The 19,579-nt window shown below is 38.3% G+C and overlaps 1 protein-coding gene across 1 annotated transcript in view; it reads left to right on the top strand.

Annotated features, from left to right (window-relative positions):
- The window catches only part of METAP1 (methionyl aminopeptidase 1), a gene marked incomplete at both ends in the record, with an annotated part of 51,760 nt that extends 34,860 nt beyond the window's left edge, over nt 1-16,900 (top strand). The window contains 4 exons of the mRNA XM_080697192.1: nt 1,477-1,608; nt 3,773-3,916; nt 13,120-13,185; nt 16,737-16,900. Of these exons, the coding sequence (XP_080553318.1) occupies nt 1,477-1,608; nt 3,773-3,916; nt 13,120-13,185; nt 16,737-16,900 (506 nt within the window). The remainder of the gene's footprint in view (nt 1-1,476; nt 1,609-3,772; nt 3,917-13,119; nt 13,186-16,736) is intronic.
- Between the last annotated feature and the right edge of the window lie 2,679 nt (nt 16,901-19,579).

The raw sequence follows: 19,579 nt of genomic DNA, 5'->3' as shown, positions 1-19,579 counted from the left end.
TTTAATATTAATGAAAGTTCTAGGATATTAAAGGATTCTGAGACATCAAGAGTCAAGTGTTACCATTACACAGAAATGACCAATTGTGATTCTGGCTATGAATGATAATAAAGCTCTAACTCTGTTAGTGTTTTTATTATAGTTGTTACTGATTTGGTACCTATTTATAAAGCTTCATAAGTTTTGAGGCCCACTCTATTTTCATATAAACCTTTTATTACATGTACAGTGTGTTAAGATTTATCAGACATTTTGTAGGTCACATGAAATCTATAGTATAAAAATTCATTTCATTTCTGTTCTTTTTTTTGTACTGAGAATTGAATCCAAGGAACATTCTGCCTCCAAGCTGTACACCAACCCCATGCCCCTTTAATTTTGAAACAGCTTCTCACTAAGTTTCAGAGGCTGGCCTCATACCTATGATTCTCCAGTCTCAGTTTTCTCCAAGTACTGAAAAATCCTCATTTAATGTGCTCTTTGGATAGTCATTTAATATATGGTAATGATAGAGTAGTAATCTGTTATTAAAACATGGGAATAAAGAGAAGAATGTTCACAAATGAGTGAAAGACAACTGAGGTTTTTTTTGGGGGGGTTCAATCCCCAGGAGCATTCTACACTCCAAGCAACACCCTTAGCCCTATTTTTTATTCTTTATTTTGAAACAAGGTCTCACTGAGTTGCAGAGGGCCTCACTAAGTAGCTGAGGCGGTCTGCAAACTGTGGTCCCACCATCTCAGCCTTCCAAGTACAGAGATTACAAATGCATGCCACTATGTCTGGCCTAGAGCTGAATTTTTAAAAGTATAGAATAATGTTAAGTTTTTTTTTTAATGATATTGTAGATTAAACTGAGAAATATTCTACATCAGAGCAACACTCTTAGTACTCTTTTCTTTTTTATTTTGAAACAGAGTCTCACTAAGTTGTGGAAGGTCTCACTAAATCGATGAGGCTGGCCATGAACTTGCAGTTCTCCTGTTTCAGCCTCCCAGGTACTAGGATTACAAGTGTGCTCCACCACACCTGGCTAAGTTTCAATATTTACTTATTCCCTATAAGGAGGAACATACTCATTAAGGATAATAAGCGAAATTAACGTTCTCTATTAATGTCATAATGTACCCAAATCCTCAATTCGATGTACATTTCTCTTTACTTATCCTGGTTGTTTATCTTACATGATTGTGTCCTGCTTACCTTTTTACTTCTGCCAGAGAAGTCTTATTACTTTAGGAGTGTAAAGTCCACCATCTGGCTTGTGCTGCATTGCCATATTCCTATTCTCCACAGTGAATTTGATTGAATTATCTTCAGAGTTTCTGTTAAGTAACTGTATATTCTTTGGTGTCTGATTTGACAATGCAGAAGTTATCTTTGTCATTTTGTTGCTTGATGTTATGTTGGAAAAATATAAGTTCCATTTTGAAATAAAAACAAATATGGTCTTTATGTTTGCCCATTCTTTTGCAGTGGACATCACTCTTTATCGCAATGGTTATCATGGGGATCTGAATGAGACATTTTTTGTTGGCGATGTGGATGAGGGAGCACGGAAACTAGTTCAGACCACATATGAGTGCCTGATGCAGGCCATCGATGCAGGTCAGCTTCAGGGCTGGGCTTATGTTGGTGGTGTTATGTGTTGGTGCTATGCACTGGCAGGCTGTGAGTGACTGCATTTCTTATACCTACCTGCTTTGCCTCGACCCTGAGTTAGCTTTGGGTTTGAGCAGTTAATGGGTTCAAAGATGATCTGGGAATCCTATAAGATGGATGAGATGATTGCTTATCATCCTCTGTCTCTTCTGAGCTTTATCTCCCCTTTCTTTGCCTGACAAAAGAGGAGTGTGTAGATGGTTCTTTAGTACAATTTTTATTTCTACTTTATTCTTTTAACTACACTAGCATTATGTTTTTATTATAGAGTTTAAACAAGTCAATATTTTGAAAAGACAGTGAATGCTCTTCTTTGCCTCACACTTTGCTTTTCATTTCTCTTTCCTCTAGAGATATCTACAGTTAACATTTAGTTTTTCCTTTCTCTCCTATGTTTTAAGGAACACATAAGTATGTATGTGTTTTATAAGGTTAAATGGAATCATAATTTTTGTAATATTCTGTAATACCTAATGGTGGTTTCCAGATTCTTTGCTATTTGTACTATGAGTCTCTCTGTAGAATTTTTCTCAGGCTGTCATTGTTCATACAGTCAACTTATCTAGACTTTCTTGTTTACTCAGTACCTTCTGAGGATGAGAGAAGAAAAAGGTTGTCGTAGTTGTTAATAGACATCTAATGGAAAGATAATTTTCCAGTTAGTATCAGTTCTCAACTCTTATTCATGTGTTATATCTGCCATCCCCTAAAAACTCCGACTCCTTTAAACATCTTTTTTTTTTTTTTTTGTGGTACTTGGGGTGGTACCCAGGGGCTTTTCTATATCTGGGCTACACTCCCAGACCTATTTTATATTTTATTTGAAAACAGGGTCTCACTAAGTTGCTGTGAGCCTCACTAAGCAGCCGAGGCTGGCTTTGAACCTGTACGATCCTCCTGTCTCAGCCTCGCAAGCACTGGGATTACAACTGTTCTACCACGCCCAACTCTCCCACTCCTTTATGTGTCATCAGTAGTGTTGAGCATGACAGAATTCTTTGATAAAGACAGTCATCTCTAAAAACATAAATTCATAATTATTAATTGTTTTTGGCCCACTCTTCAACATGTGGGGGGGATGATGAAGTTTTTACTAGTTTATATAAAGTTGGGTGAATGAAAGTAAGAGAATGATAATTTCATGTGTTAATATGTAAAGTTTAAAAAATATTTTGTAACCCAGGGATAATAGGAACATCTAGATAGGAGTGAAGGAAAATCATTATGATGGTTGGCATGGTTTCTTGAAATTGAAAACTTAATTTCTTCTGCCAAAAAAGCTGGAGTATATGGTTAAGAGCAAGTGAACATGTTAAAGAGAATATGATTCCTTAAGCTTTTTACCCCAAAATTTAATTGGATGGGGAAGATAGGTTGGAAATCAGGTAGGTTAAGAGATTATAGGGGGTTAGAAACCTCTAGACCGTGGCTTGCTTCTTCAGGAGTCTGGCAGTGCTCTGCTCCTGTGGTCTTACTGCTGGGGCAGCCTTAACAGCAACAAGAATGACTACTTTTGGTTGTATCAAAAAGTATTGAAAGTTATGAAAATTAAATAGGACAGTAAGTAGTGAAAAGTAGGGCCTTTTGCAGAGGACCTATGTATAGTTTGAGAACCATTTTCATGGGAACAAAAAAAAATAAAAATAAAAAAAGCTCAGGGAAGTAATTCTTTTAGAAGTTGGCCCCAGACTGAACTTGGGACAAGTCACTTTTTGTATATTCCTTTTGGTATACTCTTCTTATCTCTTCTGTTCAGTAGAATAGAATACAATGGATTAGTACTTGAGTTTAGGGAAGAACATAAAGAGAAATGCATGCTCTGTTCTGTTGTTTAGTGTCTATTTTTCAAGGAAGCAAAAGGTATTTGTTCCCACTCCCTTAATACTGCCAGGTGTCTTCTTTTTCTGGCATTAAAGGAGGAACCTTCAATTCTCCTGGTTTGAATCAGAGCTTCGCCGTTTTACTATTTGCTGTCTGTGTAGCCTTTCTGTGCCTTATTCTCTTCTGTAAATTAAAAAATGAAGGTTTATAATGTGTTTAAAATGGTGCATAGATATGAATTGCTTAGTAAATGTTAGTTATTTTGTCATGAATCTTCTTTTTCTTTTAGTGAAACCTGGTGTTCGATACAGAGAACTGGGAAACATTATCCAGAAACATGCTCAAGCAAATGGATTTTCAGTAGTTCGAAGCTATTGTGGACATGGAATCCACAAACTTTTTCATACAGCCCCCAATGTACCCCACTATGCCAGTAAGTCCTATTCAGAATGTTATGTGCTAACCATTCATTCAGCAGTACATATTCAGACATTTAACAAGGTCTACTATTTGTATTAATTAGAGTAGTCTATCTGTAATAAATTACCTCTGAATGTGTATTTGTTCAAATACAAGTGCAGGTCTTGTTTACTCATAGTCTAAGGGAGGTGTTCTGGGTCACTGTGGGAATGGGGCAGTTATTCTGTGACTCAGGTTTTGTCAACTTTAACCCATGCCTTTCCAGGCCACCTTGGGAGTTATCCTCCTAGTCAACAGATAGTGTGGGGAGGAGGGGAGAAGCTTGGAGGGGTATGTTTGGTAGTTGAGTAAGCCAGCTTTAATTGACATAAATCATTGATTTTTTTTTCAATTGGCAGAATTCAAGTCACTTAATTGTATATAAGTGCAAGGGAGATTGAGAACTATAATCTAGTTGAGTGCTTGTGAAGAAAAGTAAACTATTTTGTCAAATGGTCACATGTCTAGCTGTTGCTGTTCTTTTTAATTTATTTTTTCTTTTTTATGATGAACCCAGGGACATTTTATCCTGAGCTGTACCCCCAGTCCTATTTTGTTTTTAAATTTTGAAACAGGGTCTTTATAAGTTGCAAAGGGCCTCACTATGTTGCTGAGGCTCACCTTGAACCTGTGATCCTCCTGCCTCAGCCACCCAAGTACTAGGATTACAAGTGTGCACCACCACACCTGGCTAGCTATTGATGTTCTGATTCTATAGGTGAAATCAATTGGTCTTTCTTGGTTTGTTGAGTTCTCAGTAAGTGTCAGATACTATACCATATACTGGCATAAGTAAAGGGGACTAAACAAAGTACTTTTCTTAAATTTGAGAGCTGTATGGTAAAACAACAACAGAAATATAAGACAGTCTTTTCTAGAAACCTGTCCTTTGGAGAGATTAAACATATGTAGGAATGAGACAGTTATTTAGTGCCAGAAGTAAAGCTATCTGTAAGTTACATAGGAAGGAATTTAACATACATGTGTGTATGGGTATATGTATGTGTTATGTGTAGAGAGTTACCGCCACGTAAACACTCATGGATTTCCTTTTTCTTTTCTCATCTGAACAATAGTAGAGAATGGTATTTACCTTAGAATTACGAGGATCAAGTGAGATGATACATGGAAAGCACTTAGAACTCTGTATGTACATGAAAAACACCTACTATTCACTTTGAGAATCATGAAGATGATAGGCATTATTTCATTTGACCTCTATGAATATTTTCTCAGTCCTATTTTTTGTGGTACTGTGTATTGAATCCAGAGTTATTCTACCTCTGAGCTACACTCCTGGCCTTATTTATTTATTTATTTATTTATTTATTTATTTATTTATTTTTGAGGTACTGGGGAATGAATTCAAGGGTAATCTATAACAGCTATACCCCCAGCCCAATTTTTTATTCTTTATTTATTTTTTAATTAAAATTTTTTTTATTGGTGCACTGTATTCATGCATCATAATGGGATAAAAAAAACTTTTGTAGACATACATGCACACATCGCCCAGTTAGCCCCTACCCAATCCCCACCCTATTCCTTCCCCATCCCTCCTTCCCATGCTTGGCTTAGTGGTTGACATCTAGTATTATAGCAATTTATCCAAAATTAACAATGATACTCTCACATAACAGTTTCATTTGTCTGATACCAAGCTTTTGATGACTTAAAGGCAACATTTCAATATTTCTTTTTGCTTTCTTTCTTATCAGAGGATATTTTTTTCTTTTTTCTTTTTTTAAGGTGAAACTATCATACATTTATTTATTTTTCAGAAAAAATTTATCCTAATATGAAATATGGACTCTAGATACTCAAAACGATCTCGAAAAAGAACAAAGCTAGAAGATGTATATTTTCTGATTTCAAACCTTATAAAGCTACAATAATTGAAACAGTGTAGTACTGTTATAAAGGCAGATATATAAACCAATGGAGTTAAATAAAAGCCTAGAGATAAATTGTCAAGTTATTTTTGACAAGGTTTCCATGAACATTTGGTGGTAGAAATAATAATCTTTTAACTAAATATTGTTGAAAAATAATAATTACATGAAAAAGAGTAAAATTGGACCCTTACCTAACACCATATACAATATTAACTTAAAATAGATAAAAGACCTAAATATAAATCTTAAGACTATAAACTTTTAGAAGAAAATCTGGGTCATAAAACCTCATGACATTGAAATTGGCAGTGATTTCTTGGATATGATTTCAATGGCACAGGCAACAGAAGGGTAAACAAACTCCCTAAAAAATAAAAAAAATTGTATATTGAAAGACAATGTAAACAGAGTTAAAAGTTACTGATAGAATGGGATAAAATATTTCCAAATGCTATATCTAAAGGTATATTAATATTCCAAATAGAAATCCTAAAAATTAGCAACAATAAAAGCAAACAATACAATATAGAGATAGGTAAAAGACTAACATAAATAATGAATCTCCACAGATATCCAATCTTAGTTGTCTGTTGGATGGAAAATCTTGTTTCTCTGGTTCTGGTGTGTATTACCTATTTCTTCTTTGTAGTTAATCTCCTTGAGTATTTTTCTCTAGCACTGGTTTTGAAGACATAAATTCCTTCAGTTTCTGTTTGTCATTTCCCCATCTAATTTGATAGAAAGTTTTGCTGGGTAGGAAATTATTGGCTGGAAGTTGTTTTCTCTCAGAGTTTGGAATATGTTACTCCATGCCCTTCTGGCTTTCATAACTTGGTTTGGGAAGTCTGGAGTGATTCTAATTGGTTTGCCTCTGAATGTCACTTGGCCCTTTGTTTTTGTTGCCTTTAAGATTCTCTGCTTGGCTTCCACATTGGTCATTTTGACAATTATGTGGCATGGGGATCCTCTTCTCTGATCCTGTCTAAAGGGAGTTCTAAAAGTTTCCTGGACCTGTGTATCGACCTCTTGCTCTATGTTTGGAAAAATTTTCTGCTATTACTTCCTTGAAGAGATTTTTGATCCCTTTGGTTTCACCTTCTTTTCCCTCCTCTATTCCAATTATTCTTAGGTTAGCTCTCTTAAAATGGGCCCATATTTCTTCAATGTCAGATTCCTGCTGTTGGATATTTTTTTCTAGATTAGAAACTATGCGTTCATTTTTGGAGTGATCATCTTCTAGGAGTGAAATTCTATTCTCCATGTGGTCTAATCAGTTTTTTATACTTTGAATTGAGGCCTTTACTTCATTGATTGCACCCTTTATCTCTTTTTGGTTCTCTCTGAATTCTTTCCGAAACTCCTCTATTATTACTACAGTTATTTTCCTGATTTAATCTTCTAGAAATCTCTGAATTTCTGTTTTATCAGGTTCTGATGTTGTGGGGTTGTGGGCATTCATTGCTCCATTGTTATTCCTCTTTCCCATGATTTCAGAAGTTTGTGCCTTCTCTGGGTTCTTCCCTGGGTCACTACAACTTCACTTAAGGTGCTCTGGATCTCGAGTCTGTGGTATCTCAGTCACCACTACTCCTTTACTGGGTTGTATCGCAAAGTCTCAGACCCAGGGAGTCAATCGAGGCTGCTTTAGACCATGGGGGGTGCCAGATTGGGCATTCTTCTGTAGGGAGTTGTGACTATGGTGTGGTATCTCTGCCACCGCCACTCCCTCACTGGGTTAAGTCCCTGGGAGTGCAGTACTGGGATTTCTCCTCTAGGGGCTGCAGTTTGACTCACTGTTGTTGAGTGCACTGATGGAGCTGTAGTAGACTCGTGAATTCGCTGCTGCTGCTGCTGGCAATATGACACCGCTGCCATGCCATCAGCCGCGAGGCTGGCCTATTTCTTCTCTGTTTTTGAGCTCTGCTCTGAGTCTCTGCAGGGTGTGCTGAGCCTAGCCGCTGGGAGCTTTAGACGTTCCCTGTGCCGAAAAATCTGCCAGCTGCCGCCCGGCTGTTCTGCAGCCACTCATCTCGGCTCGCTGTCCGCTCCTTCTCTCTGGAGCCTGTTGGGCTGTTGAGTGCGTTGGTTTGGAGCCATCCCTTGAGGTCGCTGCTGCCGCCGGCAGTATGGCACTGCTGCTGCGTCCTCAGCCGTGAGGCCGGCGTATCTCCTTTCTGGTTCTGAGCTCCGTTCTGAGTCCCCCTCCTCTCTGGGGCCTGGTGCTGAGAGGGAAGATGGTGCCCACGCTGCAGCACTGTGGTCTGGTTTCTTTCTGGTGTCTCGTTTTTCCAGCTCTCTTTTTCTCTGTCCCTTGTATTTGCATTTTTTGTTTCTCTGCTGATGGTGTTTTCTGGCTATGTCAGGCACTGATTTTGTGGTAATAGAGATTGGTTGTTAGCGGGGCTTGTAAGCGCCCTTTTTCTACGTCGCCATCTTCCCAGAAGTCCCCTCTATTCTTTATTTTGAAACAGCGTCTCACTAAGTTGCAGAGGGCCTCACCTAAGTAACTGAGGCTGGCTGTGAACCCAGATCCTGTTGTCTTAGCCTCCCAAATACTGGGATTACAAGCATGAACCACAACACCTGGCTTCTCAGCCCTATTTTATTTTTTTGTGATACTGGGGATGGGACCCAGGGGTATTCTATCTTCAAGCTATACCCTGAGCTTGATTTTATTATTTTGAAACAGAGCCTCTCTAAGTTGCTGAGGTTTGCTACAAACCTGTGATCCTCCTTTTACAACCTCCCAAGTACTGGAATTACAAGTGTGCACCTCCATTCATGGCTTATTTTTATTTTAAAACAGTCTCCTAAGTTGATGAAAGTTTCAGTACTTCCTGAGGTTGTCCTGGACCATGTGTTTCCCAAGTACTGGAATTATAGGGATGCACTATGCCCAGCTTCAGCCCTATTTTAAAATGATTCTGTGCTTACAGCGGTGGTTTGTTACAGTCACACAGTCTATAAAACAGATGCCAGAACTAAGATTGGTACCTGGTTATGTCCAGCTTTCTGGAGTCAGTTTTTTCTCCTTTGCTTCCTTCTTGCTTAGAGTAAGCTGGTTCTGGGGGAAAACTGAAGCGTGGCTGAAATTTTGTTTGGTACAGGAGGTGAGTGAGCATTCCAGGTGGAGGGAAGCCTGTATAGATGCTTAAGTTGAGGCCCAACAGAGACAAGATACACTTGACTGAGTGTTATGTTTTGTGGACTAGCAGTAAGCAGTGCCAGGTATGGAGAATGCCAGACTTAGAAATCCGACTTCATCTGTAGGACTCTTCAGAAACATTTTAGAGCAGAAGAATGGCATGATGAAGCTTGTATTTTGGGAAGATTAATTTGGCAGTGATGGCTAGGATATATAGCAGATGGAAGCTATTCAAGACAGATATCCCTGATGGATTGTTTTTGCTATAGTCCAGGTGTGAGGTAGTAAAATCCTACAGAAAGACAGTTGTGAAAAGAATGTGAAACGAGTGAGAAACCTGTCTATAGAAGCTAGGGCATGGCATCTGAGGTATGTTATTTATTTATTTATTTATTTATTTATTTATGTATTTATTTTTGTGGGTCTGGGGATGGAACCCAGGGGCATTCAACCTCCCTGCCCTATTTTTTATTCTTTATTTTGAAATAGGGTCTTACTAAGTTGTGGAGGGCGTAAGTAGCTGAGGCTGTTCGTGAACTATAATCTTCCTATCTCAGTCTACCGAATGCTGGTATTACAAGCTTATGCGCCATGATGCCTGGCTGATGTATGTTAAAAGCATTTGTTAGCAGACCACAGCATTCTGTGACACATGCTTGAAATACAAGCTGACATCAGAAAACACGTAATTGACTTCATTCCTAGGTCCTGTTTTCACTGAACTGTACATTCCTTTTCACAGAATGGAGGTAGTTATTCTGGTGTGTGTGTGTGTGTGTGTGTGTGTGTGTGTGTGTGTGTGTGTAAGTCATTAATAGAAATTAGTGATGGTAATATTCTACATATACAATGTACATTACAATAATTCTGTGATATAGATGACAGAGTGGATTCAGACTTTTTAAAAAGTACCTGGTAAGTGGTGTGGTGATACATTTCTCTAATCCCAAAACTTGATAGACAAAGATAGGAGGATTGCACGTTTGAGGCTAGCCTCAGCAGTTTAGTGATACACTCAGTAACTCAGTGATACCGTGTCTCAAAATAAAAAGATAAGATTCAGATGTAGCTTGAGGTAGAATACCCCTGGGTTCAATCCTAGTACCAAAAACAAAAACAAACAGTACCTAACATACTGCTTGCAGTAGTGAAGGCACTCAGATAATGGTATATTTGTTGGTATTTGTTGAGTGAGCTGTCAAACTGAAACACTAAGAGTCTATGTAATGAGTAGGAGTGGTAACTTTTCTAGAATATTTATGATTTAGTGACAGAAGTAGGAGTGGAACATAGATTCTCTGTATCAGCACTGCCCAATAGGAATATAGTTGAGACATATATGTGATTAAAAAAAATTTAGTAACCACATTAAAAAGTGAAAAGTAATAGGCAAACTTTATTTTAATATTTTATTTTATGCCACTTACCACATCTAAAATATCTTTTCAACATTATTCAGTATGAAATTATTGAGATGTTATCCTTATTTGCTGGTTTTCTCTAAAATGGGGAGACCCCCAAAGTGGGATCTTTTTCCATTTGGTGTTGTGAAACCTCAAAACCAGAACCAAACACAGTGTCAACAGAACAAATTAATTCAATGCCCAGAGAATGGAGAAGAGGGCTTGCAAATCAGCTTCTTGATGTGTTGGGCTGAGTGGGTTATAGATAAGGTATAAAAGAAATGAGGGGAAAGGAACTAGCTAATAAAGGAAAGGAGTATTCATGTCTTCTGGAGTAGGTGGAGAATTCAAGCCCCGTCCTTTCACTTCTTTCATGGTCTGGTACTTCTTTTTGAGGCAGCAGGTGGTTATATCACTTACCATGGAGATTAGATTATAACAAAGGTAAAGATTGTCTGGTGGCAGCCATCTTATATCCAGTTTGTTTTGGTTAGCCTACTTGAGGAGGAATTTCTAGCCATTCAAGCACCTTGTCCTCAGAAACAAGCACTCCTGTAATCCAGAACTAGAGACTGAGACAGGAGGACTGCAGGTTTGAGGACAACCCCAGCAGCTCAGCAAAACCCTTAACTTAGTGACATCTTGTTTCAAAATAAGAAATTAAAAAAAGGACCTTGGCAATAGTTCAGAGGTAGAATGTTCCTCAGTTCAGGGTAAAAATTCATCTACATGCTGTTTTAGTTTTCAAAATTTGCAGTGTTTTTACACAGACAGCCTATTTCAGTTCTCATTAGCCACTTTTCAAGTACTTGGTATCTATACGTGACCAGTGTTGCTGTATTGGACAGTACGGCTCTAGATTTATCTTTTTGTGATATCACACACACTTTTATTTTTGATATCTCCAAGGTTTTAAATGATTATGCAATGTAGGAAATTGCGTATCATTTGAAAGAAAGTTCGTGAGGCTAGAAATAGAAAATCTAGATGCAGCTTTATTGCTTTTAAGGTTTTATATTAGTTTGGAAATTAGATTTGGAATCTGTGGTGAGTTTTATTTTGGCAAAATCTAAAGTGGTGGAAAGTGGCCTCTTTGATACCTTATCAATGACCTCCCTAGCCCAGAAGCTGATACTAGGAAAGGTGCAGGAATATCAGTAGTTAGGTAAGGTTGGACCAGACCTAGAATGAGGGGTCTTTTAGTCTCTGAGCCTCACTAGGCACATTCATGAAGTCACGATCCTGACTGCTTAGCAACTTTACAAAGAAAAGGAACCTGGAAAGGTTGATGTGTTTGCCATCTGGTGGTCAGGCTGAATAAATGCAGTCATTGATTTAGCAGATATATTATCAGTTCTTGCTTTTAAATTTGAGATTTAAACTAGTTCTCCACTTTTGTCTAAGATTGATTTTAAAGTTCCACCTCTGTTTTTAAAAATTTGGCCTTTTTAGAGAGAGCAAATCTGGACATTTTGATTCATAATTGTGTTTCTTTGATGGCTCTGAAAATATAGTCATATTAGTAATTGTGGAAAAAAAGAACAAAAAGTACTTGGAGGGAGAAATCAGTTTTTTTCCAAATAATAAGAAATGTCTCACCGGGCGTAGTGGTGCATGCTTGTAATCCCCGCACTTGGGAGGCTGAGACAGGAGAATCGCACAGGTTCAAAGTCTTCAAATAAAATATTAAATAGGTCTGGGAGTATATCCCGGAGGTAGAAAGTCCCTGGGTTCCACCCCCAGCACCACCAAAATAAATAAATAAAAATAAATGTCTCTCTCTCTCCCTCTCTCTCTCTCTCTCTCTCTCTCTCTCTCTCTATATATATATATATATATATATATATTTAGCAATATATATAAATGTCTCTAGATATATGTGTGTGTGTGTATATATATATATATATATATATATATATATATATATATATATATATATGGCTAGGGATGTGCTCAGTATTCAAACAATCAAACAAATCAAACAGGCTAGTGTGCAGAGGCTTTATTACCATTTGAAAATGAGAAGGCAATTTATAAAACTTTATGAAAATCATGTGGATGTTTCTGTGGGCTTTTGCCCTACACACAGCCACACTCCCTGTCTGCCAAAGAGGTAGGAGACTTTAGGCATAACTTAAAATTTCTGTCCTTCAAATTTTTATGTGTGGATCAATGATAACATACTACTTATTTCTGCAATTGCATTTATAATCTGCAGTCACTTAAATGGTAACACTTTTCCTTTTATAGAATTGATAATCATATCTGAAATCTAGTCTATGGATGTCTCTATGTAGAAAACATAAGCAGAATGATCTGTGCCTAGAACAGTATCTGCCCCAAAGTAGGTGGTTACTAGTCTACTGTATGTTTGTGGAATGACATACATTAAGAAAGAGTGTCAGAGCTGGACATGGGGGCTGAGACAGGAGGATCTCAAGTTTCAAGCTGGCCTCAGCAACTTGGCAAGATTCTCAGCAACTGAGCAAAATCCTGTTTCAAGAAAAAAAAAGGGGGGGGAATTTGAGGGATAGCTTGGAGGTCGAATGTCTATGGGTTCTATCCCTAGTCACCTTTCTCCATCCTCTCCACACAAAAGGTTATCAAAAGAGGAGAAGATAAATAAGAGTCCTTGATGGAAATATAAGTGATGTATTCTTTCTTGTGAATGGTTCAAATGAACAGAATTGGGTTTTGCTGTGTTTTGAGTTTTATTTTTTTCTTTTAATTTTAGAAAATAAAGCAGTTGGAGTAATGAAGTCGGGTCATGTATTTACAATTGAGCCAATGATTTGTGAAGGTGAGAAAAAATCCTTTAATTGAACTTTTATTTATTTTTGGTTACTCATCAGATCAATAGTCTGTTATGCTACTTTATTGTCACTCACTATCCCATACTGAATTTAATTCAGTGTTGTATAAAGAATTGACATTGTAAAGATTGGCAAGGAGATATGTTTTATATATGTCAATTTTCCTGCTGTCAGTAAGTACTGAATACTTGAATCCTGGTCTGTCTTCAGAATAACTTTGTCACAGAGTGTACTGTAATAATCAAGAGCCTATATCACCTGGGTGTTGGCATACACTTGTAATCCCAGTGCTTAGGAGGCTGAGACAGGAGGATCGTGGTTGTTGGACAGCCTCAGCTAGCTACTTAGAGAGGTCCTCTGCAACTTAGTGAGACCCTGTTTCAAAATTAAAAAAAAAAAATAGGGGTGGGGGTATAGCTCGGAGGTAGACTGTCCCCTGGGTTCAATCCCCAGTACCACAAAAAAACCCACAAAATAATTAAGAGCCTACATCAAGCCAGTGGAAGTTTTCACTGGACTTAGGTGGAGGAAGAGAAAGAACAAAGGAGAGCATTTGTTGAGCCACCTACTTTGAGGCAGACAATTATATTACCTAATTCTTCACAGTTGTCCCCATTATACAGAGGACCAAACTGATCTTTGAAGAGGGTAACCTGCCCATTTCTCTTGGCATGTTCTCTTTCTTAGAAGTGAATGGCTAAATCTAGCCTACCTCAAGGATAAAGATCCTGTGCCAGGAAGTGATGTCACTCAGACAGGAGGGTTATCACACAAGGTTGCCTGCCATAGAAGGAGGTGGGGATCATTGGAGATGTTTTGAAAGCTGCCCTCTTAACCTGATTCTTCCTTTTCTGTAAGGTGAAAATCAGAATCTTTATCTTACCAATATAACAGGGCAGCTATAAAATTTGAGATGATCATATTATTGCAAAGTGCCTTGTATATTTTAAGAACTACATAGTTGTATTTTTGTCATCTTTGTGGAATAAGAGTGAAGTGCTGGTCATGAGCAATCAGTTGTAGGGCATATTAGCAGTAAGAGGAAAGGCAGTTGAGAGGAAAATGCTGTTTTGTTACATATTTTCATTAACTAGCTTGTGACCAGGGAGGCATAATGTAGTATTTCAAGGAGTAGTGAGCAAATCGTTTTTTGTAGAGCTGATTTAGATAACCATTAAATTATAAGACATACTTAGGTGTAAGTCAGTTAGGTGTTAAAGCTTAGCTCTGGAATGGAAAGTCTCAAATCTGAAGAGGAATTTCCTCAGAATAGTAGCAAGTATGTTTAATTTGACATCACTACTAAACTTTTTTAAAGCCTAGTTGTGTAAAGGCCATTACACTGAAAAATACTTGTTTACTTTTCAGTGTTTGACAAAGCATGGGTTAACTTTTTTTTTTTTTTTTTTTTTGTGGTACCTGGGGATGGAACCCAGGGGCATTCTACTTCTGAGCTATATCCCCAGCCCTATTTTTTATTCTTTATTTTGAAACTGGGTCTCACTGAGTTGCAAAGGCCCTCACTAAGTAGCTGAGCCTGGCTGAGAACGGCGATCCTCTTGTCTCAGCCTCCTAAATGCTGGGATTACAAGTGTGCACCACCACGCCTGGCTTATGGGGTTAACTTTTTAAAAGCTTCATTGTGTTTTCTTTTTATCCTGAAATTTAATATTCCAGAAGTAGGTTATACTTCACTAGAGGGATTATATTGTGGGATTTGTCAGTATGAGCCAGTAAGACCTAGATGTAATATGTTTTGCCTAAGGATTACTCAAAATGAAGAATGTATTGATTTTTTGACATCTAATTTTGAAACAAGAAGGTGTTTATGAATACATATTTTCATGGTAGTATCCAGAATTACCTAATTTTCTCATTCTGCTTTTTTTTTTTTTTCCCTTTGGTGGTACTGGGGTTCCTGGAAGCCCTGCTACACATCCAGACCTATTTTTATATTTTTATTTGGAAACGGGGTCTTTTAAGCCAGCGAGGCTGGCTGCGAACCTGTGTGATCCTCCTGTCTCTGCCTCCCAAGCGTGGGGATAACAAGCGTGCGCCACCACGTCCGGCATCATTCTACTTCTGCTTTGATTCTCTTGGGCTACCCTTCTGCCTTTCCTTCGTTGCACCCCCGTTTTCTGTCATTGTTTTCTAGCTTCTTTCACTGTACCGTTCTGCCTTTCCTTCATTGCACCCTCGTTTTCTGTCATTGTTTTCTAGCTTCTTTCACTGTACTGTTCGTTGACTGCTCTTCTCTAGTTACCCCCTCTCATTCATTTGCCTCATCATTTTCCTCTTGCCCAATCCTTCTTTCTCTTTGCCTCTCTGGTTACAGGGGTATGGTCTACAAAAATTTTATAGTATAATCTGTTGGCATTATCTGCTTGTATACCTGTCATTGAAAAATTATATTAGGAAGGCTGGGCATGGTGGCTCACACTTGTTAACCCCAGCATTCGGGAGGCGGAAAGTAGAGGATCGTGGTTCATGGATATAGCCTTAGCTACGTAATTAGGAACTTCGCAAGTCAGTGAGACCCTGTTTAAAAAACTAAAAAATAGGGCTGGGGGTGTAGCTTGGAGTTACAATGCCACTGGGTTCCATCGTCGGCCCACAAAAAAAAAAAAGAAAAGAAAAGAAAAGAAAAAGAAAAGGAATTAAAATGCTATAGTAAATGTATGAAAATTTACATAGTAAATGTATGAAAATTTACATTGTTTCCTTTTTTTTTTTTTTTTTTGGTGGTACTGGGGTTCCCTTCTACCTCCGGGCTACACTCCGAGACCTATTTTTACATTTTTTATTTGGAAACAGGGTCTCCTAAGCCAGTGCAGGCGGCTGGCTTTGAACCTGCGCGATCCTCCTGTCTCTGCCTCCCAAGTGCGGGGATTACAAGCGTGCGCCACTACGCCCGGCCTTCTAGCTATAGTTGAATCAGATGGCCTCAGTTATGGCAGGAAAGAGCTTAGCTTTATTAATTTAAGTCTTTTACTCATAGTTTTGTGATGAGTAGTATTAATGTATTTTTCAAAATGAAGTTCAGGGCCTGCCATCTTGATTTGATATTAGAACATATACTAAATGTGACATTGCAACACCTGAAGAAGTCTAAACATCATTATAACTTCATAGGTACTAAAGTCTAAAAACAAAGATGGAAAGACTTCAGCTAAAACAATTCAAGTATTAATAGGGATTTATTATTTTTATTTTTTTATTTTTATTTTTTTGTGGTACCTGGGGGTGGAACCCAGAGGCTTTCTACCTCTGGGCTATACTCCCAGTCCTATTTTATACTTTATTTGGAAACAGGGTCTCACTAAGTTGCTCAGAGCCTCACTATGTAGCTGAGGCTGGCTTCAAACCTGTGTGATCCTCCTGTCTCAGCCTTTCAAGTGCTGGGATTACAAGCGTGAGCCACCACGCCCGGCTTTAATAGGGATTTTAATAGTGAGTTTTCTAATTTCCTTCTTGATAAAGAGTTTATTTAAAAATTGAGCAGTTAAACTAAGAGATTTTTTTTGTTTGTTTGTTTAAGGTGGGTGGCAGGATGAAACCTGGCCAGATGGTTGGACTGCGGTGACAAGAGATGGCAAACGGTCTGCTCAGTTTGAGCATACCTTGCTGGTCACGGACACTGGCTGTGAAATCTTAACTCGGCGACTTGATAGTGCACGGCCTCACTTCATGACCCAATACTAATTTCTCCTGAGATGGCACATGTCAATAATATCTTCTTACTGTACTGTGCATTTTATTGACAGTACAGAAAGGAAGAGGCAATTTTTTATACCTTGTTTTGTTTTGACTATAGATGAGAAAGGACTACAACATTTGATGCGTGTCCTCAAGCTTGTCTTGGGTCTGAAAAAGCTGAGAAGAATAAAAGAAACATTACTCAACTCCTTTCAGTATCCCCGCCCTCAGTCGGTTCTCTGCAAACCTGTGTTTTCATTTGACCCTTGAGCACTTTTACTTCAACTGCTTCTAGTTGCTTTAATCACTGCCACAGACTTCCTGGCTATCAAGAGCCAGCTGCTTTCCAGGTGAATGCTGAAAATGAAAATCCCTGAAGCACTAGCAACACTTGTTCTGGATTTTAAATATTATATATATGGAAATAATATGTATACATTTTAAATTCCATATATGTAATTACTGAACACTATGTGACCTTTGGTTTGGGTTGATTCCGCTCTGACAGGGTTATTTGCTGTCATAAATGGGCCTGTAGTTTATAGTGTTTAATTCCTAGTTGAGAATTGGCTTTCTCCCTTTCCCATGCTGATTATTTACCCTTGTAATTGTATGTAAGGAAGCACTCACTCAGTGAGTCTTTCCAATGTGAACTCTTGTCAGTGAAAATGTGGTAAAATTCACTTGGGAAGAAGGTTATCAGGCATTTTGAAACCTACTTTTTGGCAAAAATACCTATGCTCCTAGAGTGGCTGAATGTTGCAGGGCATGAGGTTTTGTAAAATACTGCTATTTCAGACCTTTGATCAGAAATGGGAGGGAAAAGCTCCCTTTCTTCTCTTGTTTTTGGAGGTTGCACTGTGGAGGATGATGGGGAAAGAGTTATAAAGTATCTCCAGCTGTGAGCACAGGAAGTCAGGTGGGCTGTGAGAGTCTAATACAATAAATGTAATAGGAGAAGGAACTTCTGTGTGTACTGTAATCGTGCAGTAGGGATGCAGCTGTCCTTGGTGTGCTGAGAACCCCTCACCTATATGTAGTTGAGAGCCTCATTAGCAAGGCCTCAGCCGCCCAGTATCTGTTTTTGGTTTTTTTTTCAGCAGTTGTCCAAACACAAGTGTAGCCCGTGCAGACGTATAAGGTCAGAAAGTCATCGTCGGTAGAGATCCTTGATTACTGGGTATCTGACGGCTGGCTGGTAATATAATTTGATGCCATTGACACATACTTCCAAGAGAACATCTTTCCCAGAGTGCCTCAGACCTTATTGCTTTAAGAGAATTATGATAATGTTTTCATTACTTTTATTATTTTAATGATTTAGCAAAATGACTGAATCTGGCATAGACTTTTGGGGGTATGTGTGAAGTTTTTATCAAACTGTAATATTTGTGAATGGAATGCCTTGTAATATGACTGTTAATATGTGTAAAGGGAGATTAAAAAGCTGAATGATTATCCCATCATGTAGTCATTAACTTTGCTGCATTTGTTTGGGATTGGAGGGGATCGGTATGAATGGGGAGGCTTATTTCATAATCTAAAATAAACTCATTTCCATTCAGGTAAAGGTATTTTTACAGGCTTAATGCTGGTAAAATGGTGGTAGCCTGCTTCATCCAGCAGTGTGTGCTCTCAGTACTGCCCTCAGGTGCAGCCATAGAAGAGAGCTTTCAAGGGCCAACACAGTATTTAGAGGAGTACTTTATGTCTGATTGGAGAATGAACAGTGTGGGCTTATTCATTGTCTGTTGTTAGAAAATATGTTAAGGAACAAAATCTTTGTGGGAAAGTTTGGTGGTGAAAAGATAAAATGCTCTACTGGTGATAATGCTTTTCTTGGTTTGGGAGATTTTCAAACAACATGGATTGTGGTCTAGTTTTATATATATCTTGAATGACATATATATTAGGTGACACAGTTTCTAATTTTATCATTCTGTCAACTTATAAGTCAATATATTTACTTCTTTTAGATTATGTTTTAAGGTATTCTTTTTTTCTTGCTCATCCTCCCAACATATATGCTTCTTCCCCCCCAAGGTATTGTAATTTAAAAGAAAGGAAACATGTTTGCCCTTCATTTTGTTCCTGATAAAATAGAATAGTAGGGTTAGCCTCCCATTACCACCAATTTGTGTGTGTGTGTGTGTGTGTGTGTGTGTGTGTGTGTGTGGTACTGGGGTTGAATCCAGGGACAATCTTCCTCTGACCTACACCCCAACCCTTTTTAATATATTTATTTTTATTTTTACTTTTTTATTTTTTGGTGGTACTGGCAATGGAACCTCTGGGCTATACTCCCAGACCTATTTTTATATTTTTTTATTTGGAAACAGGGTGTCATAAGCCAGCAAGGCTGGCTTTGAACCTGCAGGATCCTCTTGTCTCCTCCTCCCGGCTATTTTTATTTTGAAACACAGCCTCATTAAGTTGCTAAGAGTCTTGCTATGTTGCTATGGCTGTTCTTGGACGCGCGGTCTTCCAGCCTCAGCCTTCCAAGTATTGGGATTATAGGCATGCTTCTGCATTGCCTGGCTTCAACATTTTTATACCACTTGCCACCTCATGTCTAATTAAAACCTTCTCTAGGAGCTGGGTTTGGTGACGCACGCTTGTAATCCCAGCATTTGGGAGGCTGAGACAGAAGGATCGCAATTCTCAGCCACTCTCAGCTACTTAGGC

This window comes from Muscardinus avellanarius, assembly GCF_963383645.1.
Source record: "Muscardinus avellanarius genome assembly, chromosome: 6".
Taxonomy (NCBI): domain Eukaryota; kingdom Metazoa; phylum Chordata; class Mammalia; order Rodentia; family Gliridae; genus Muscardinus; species Muscardinus avellanarius.
This window is presented reverse-complemented; position numbering and strand designations above follow the sequence as displayed.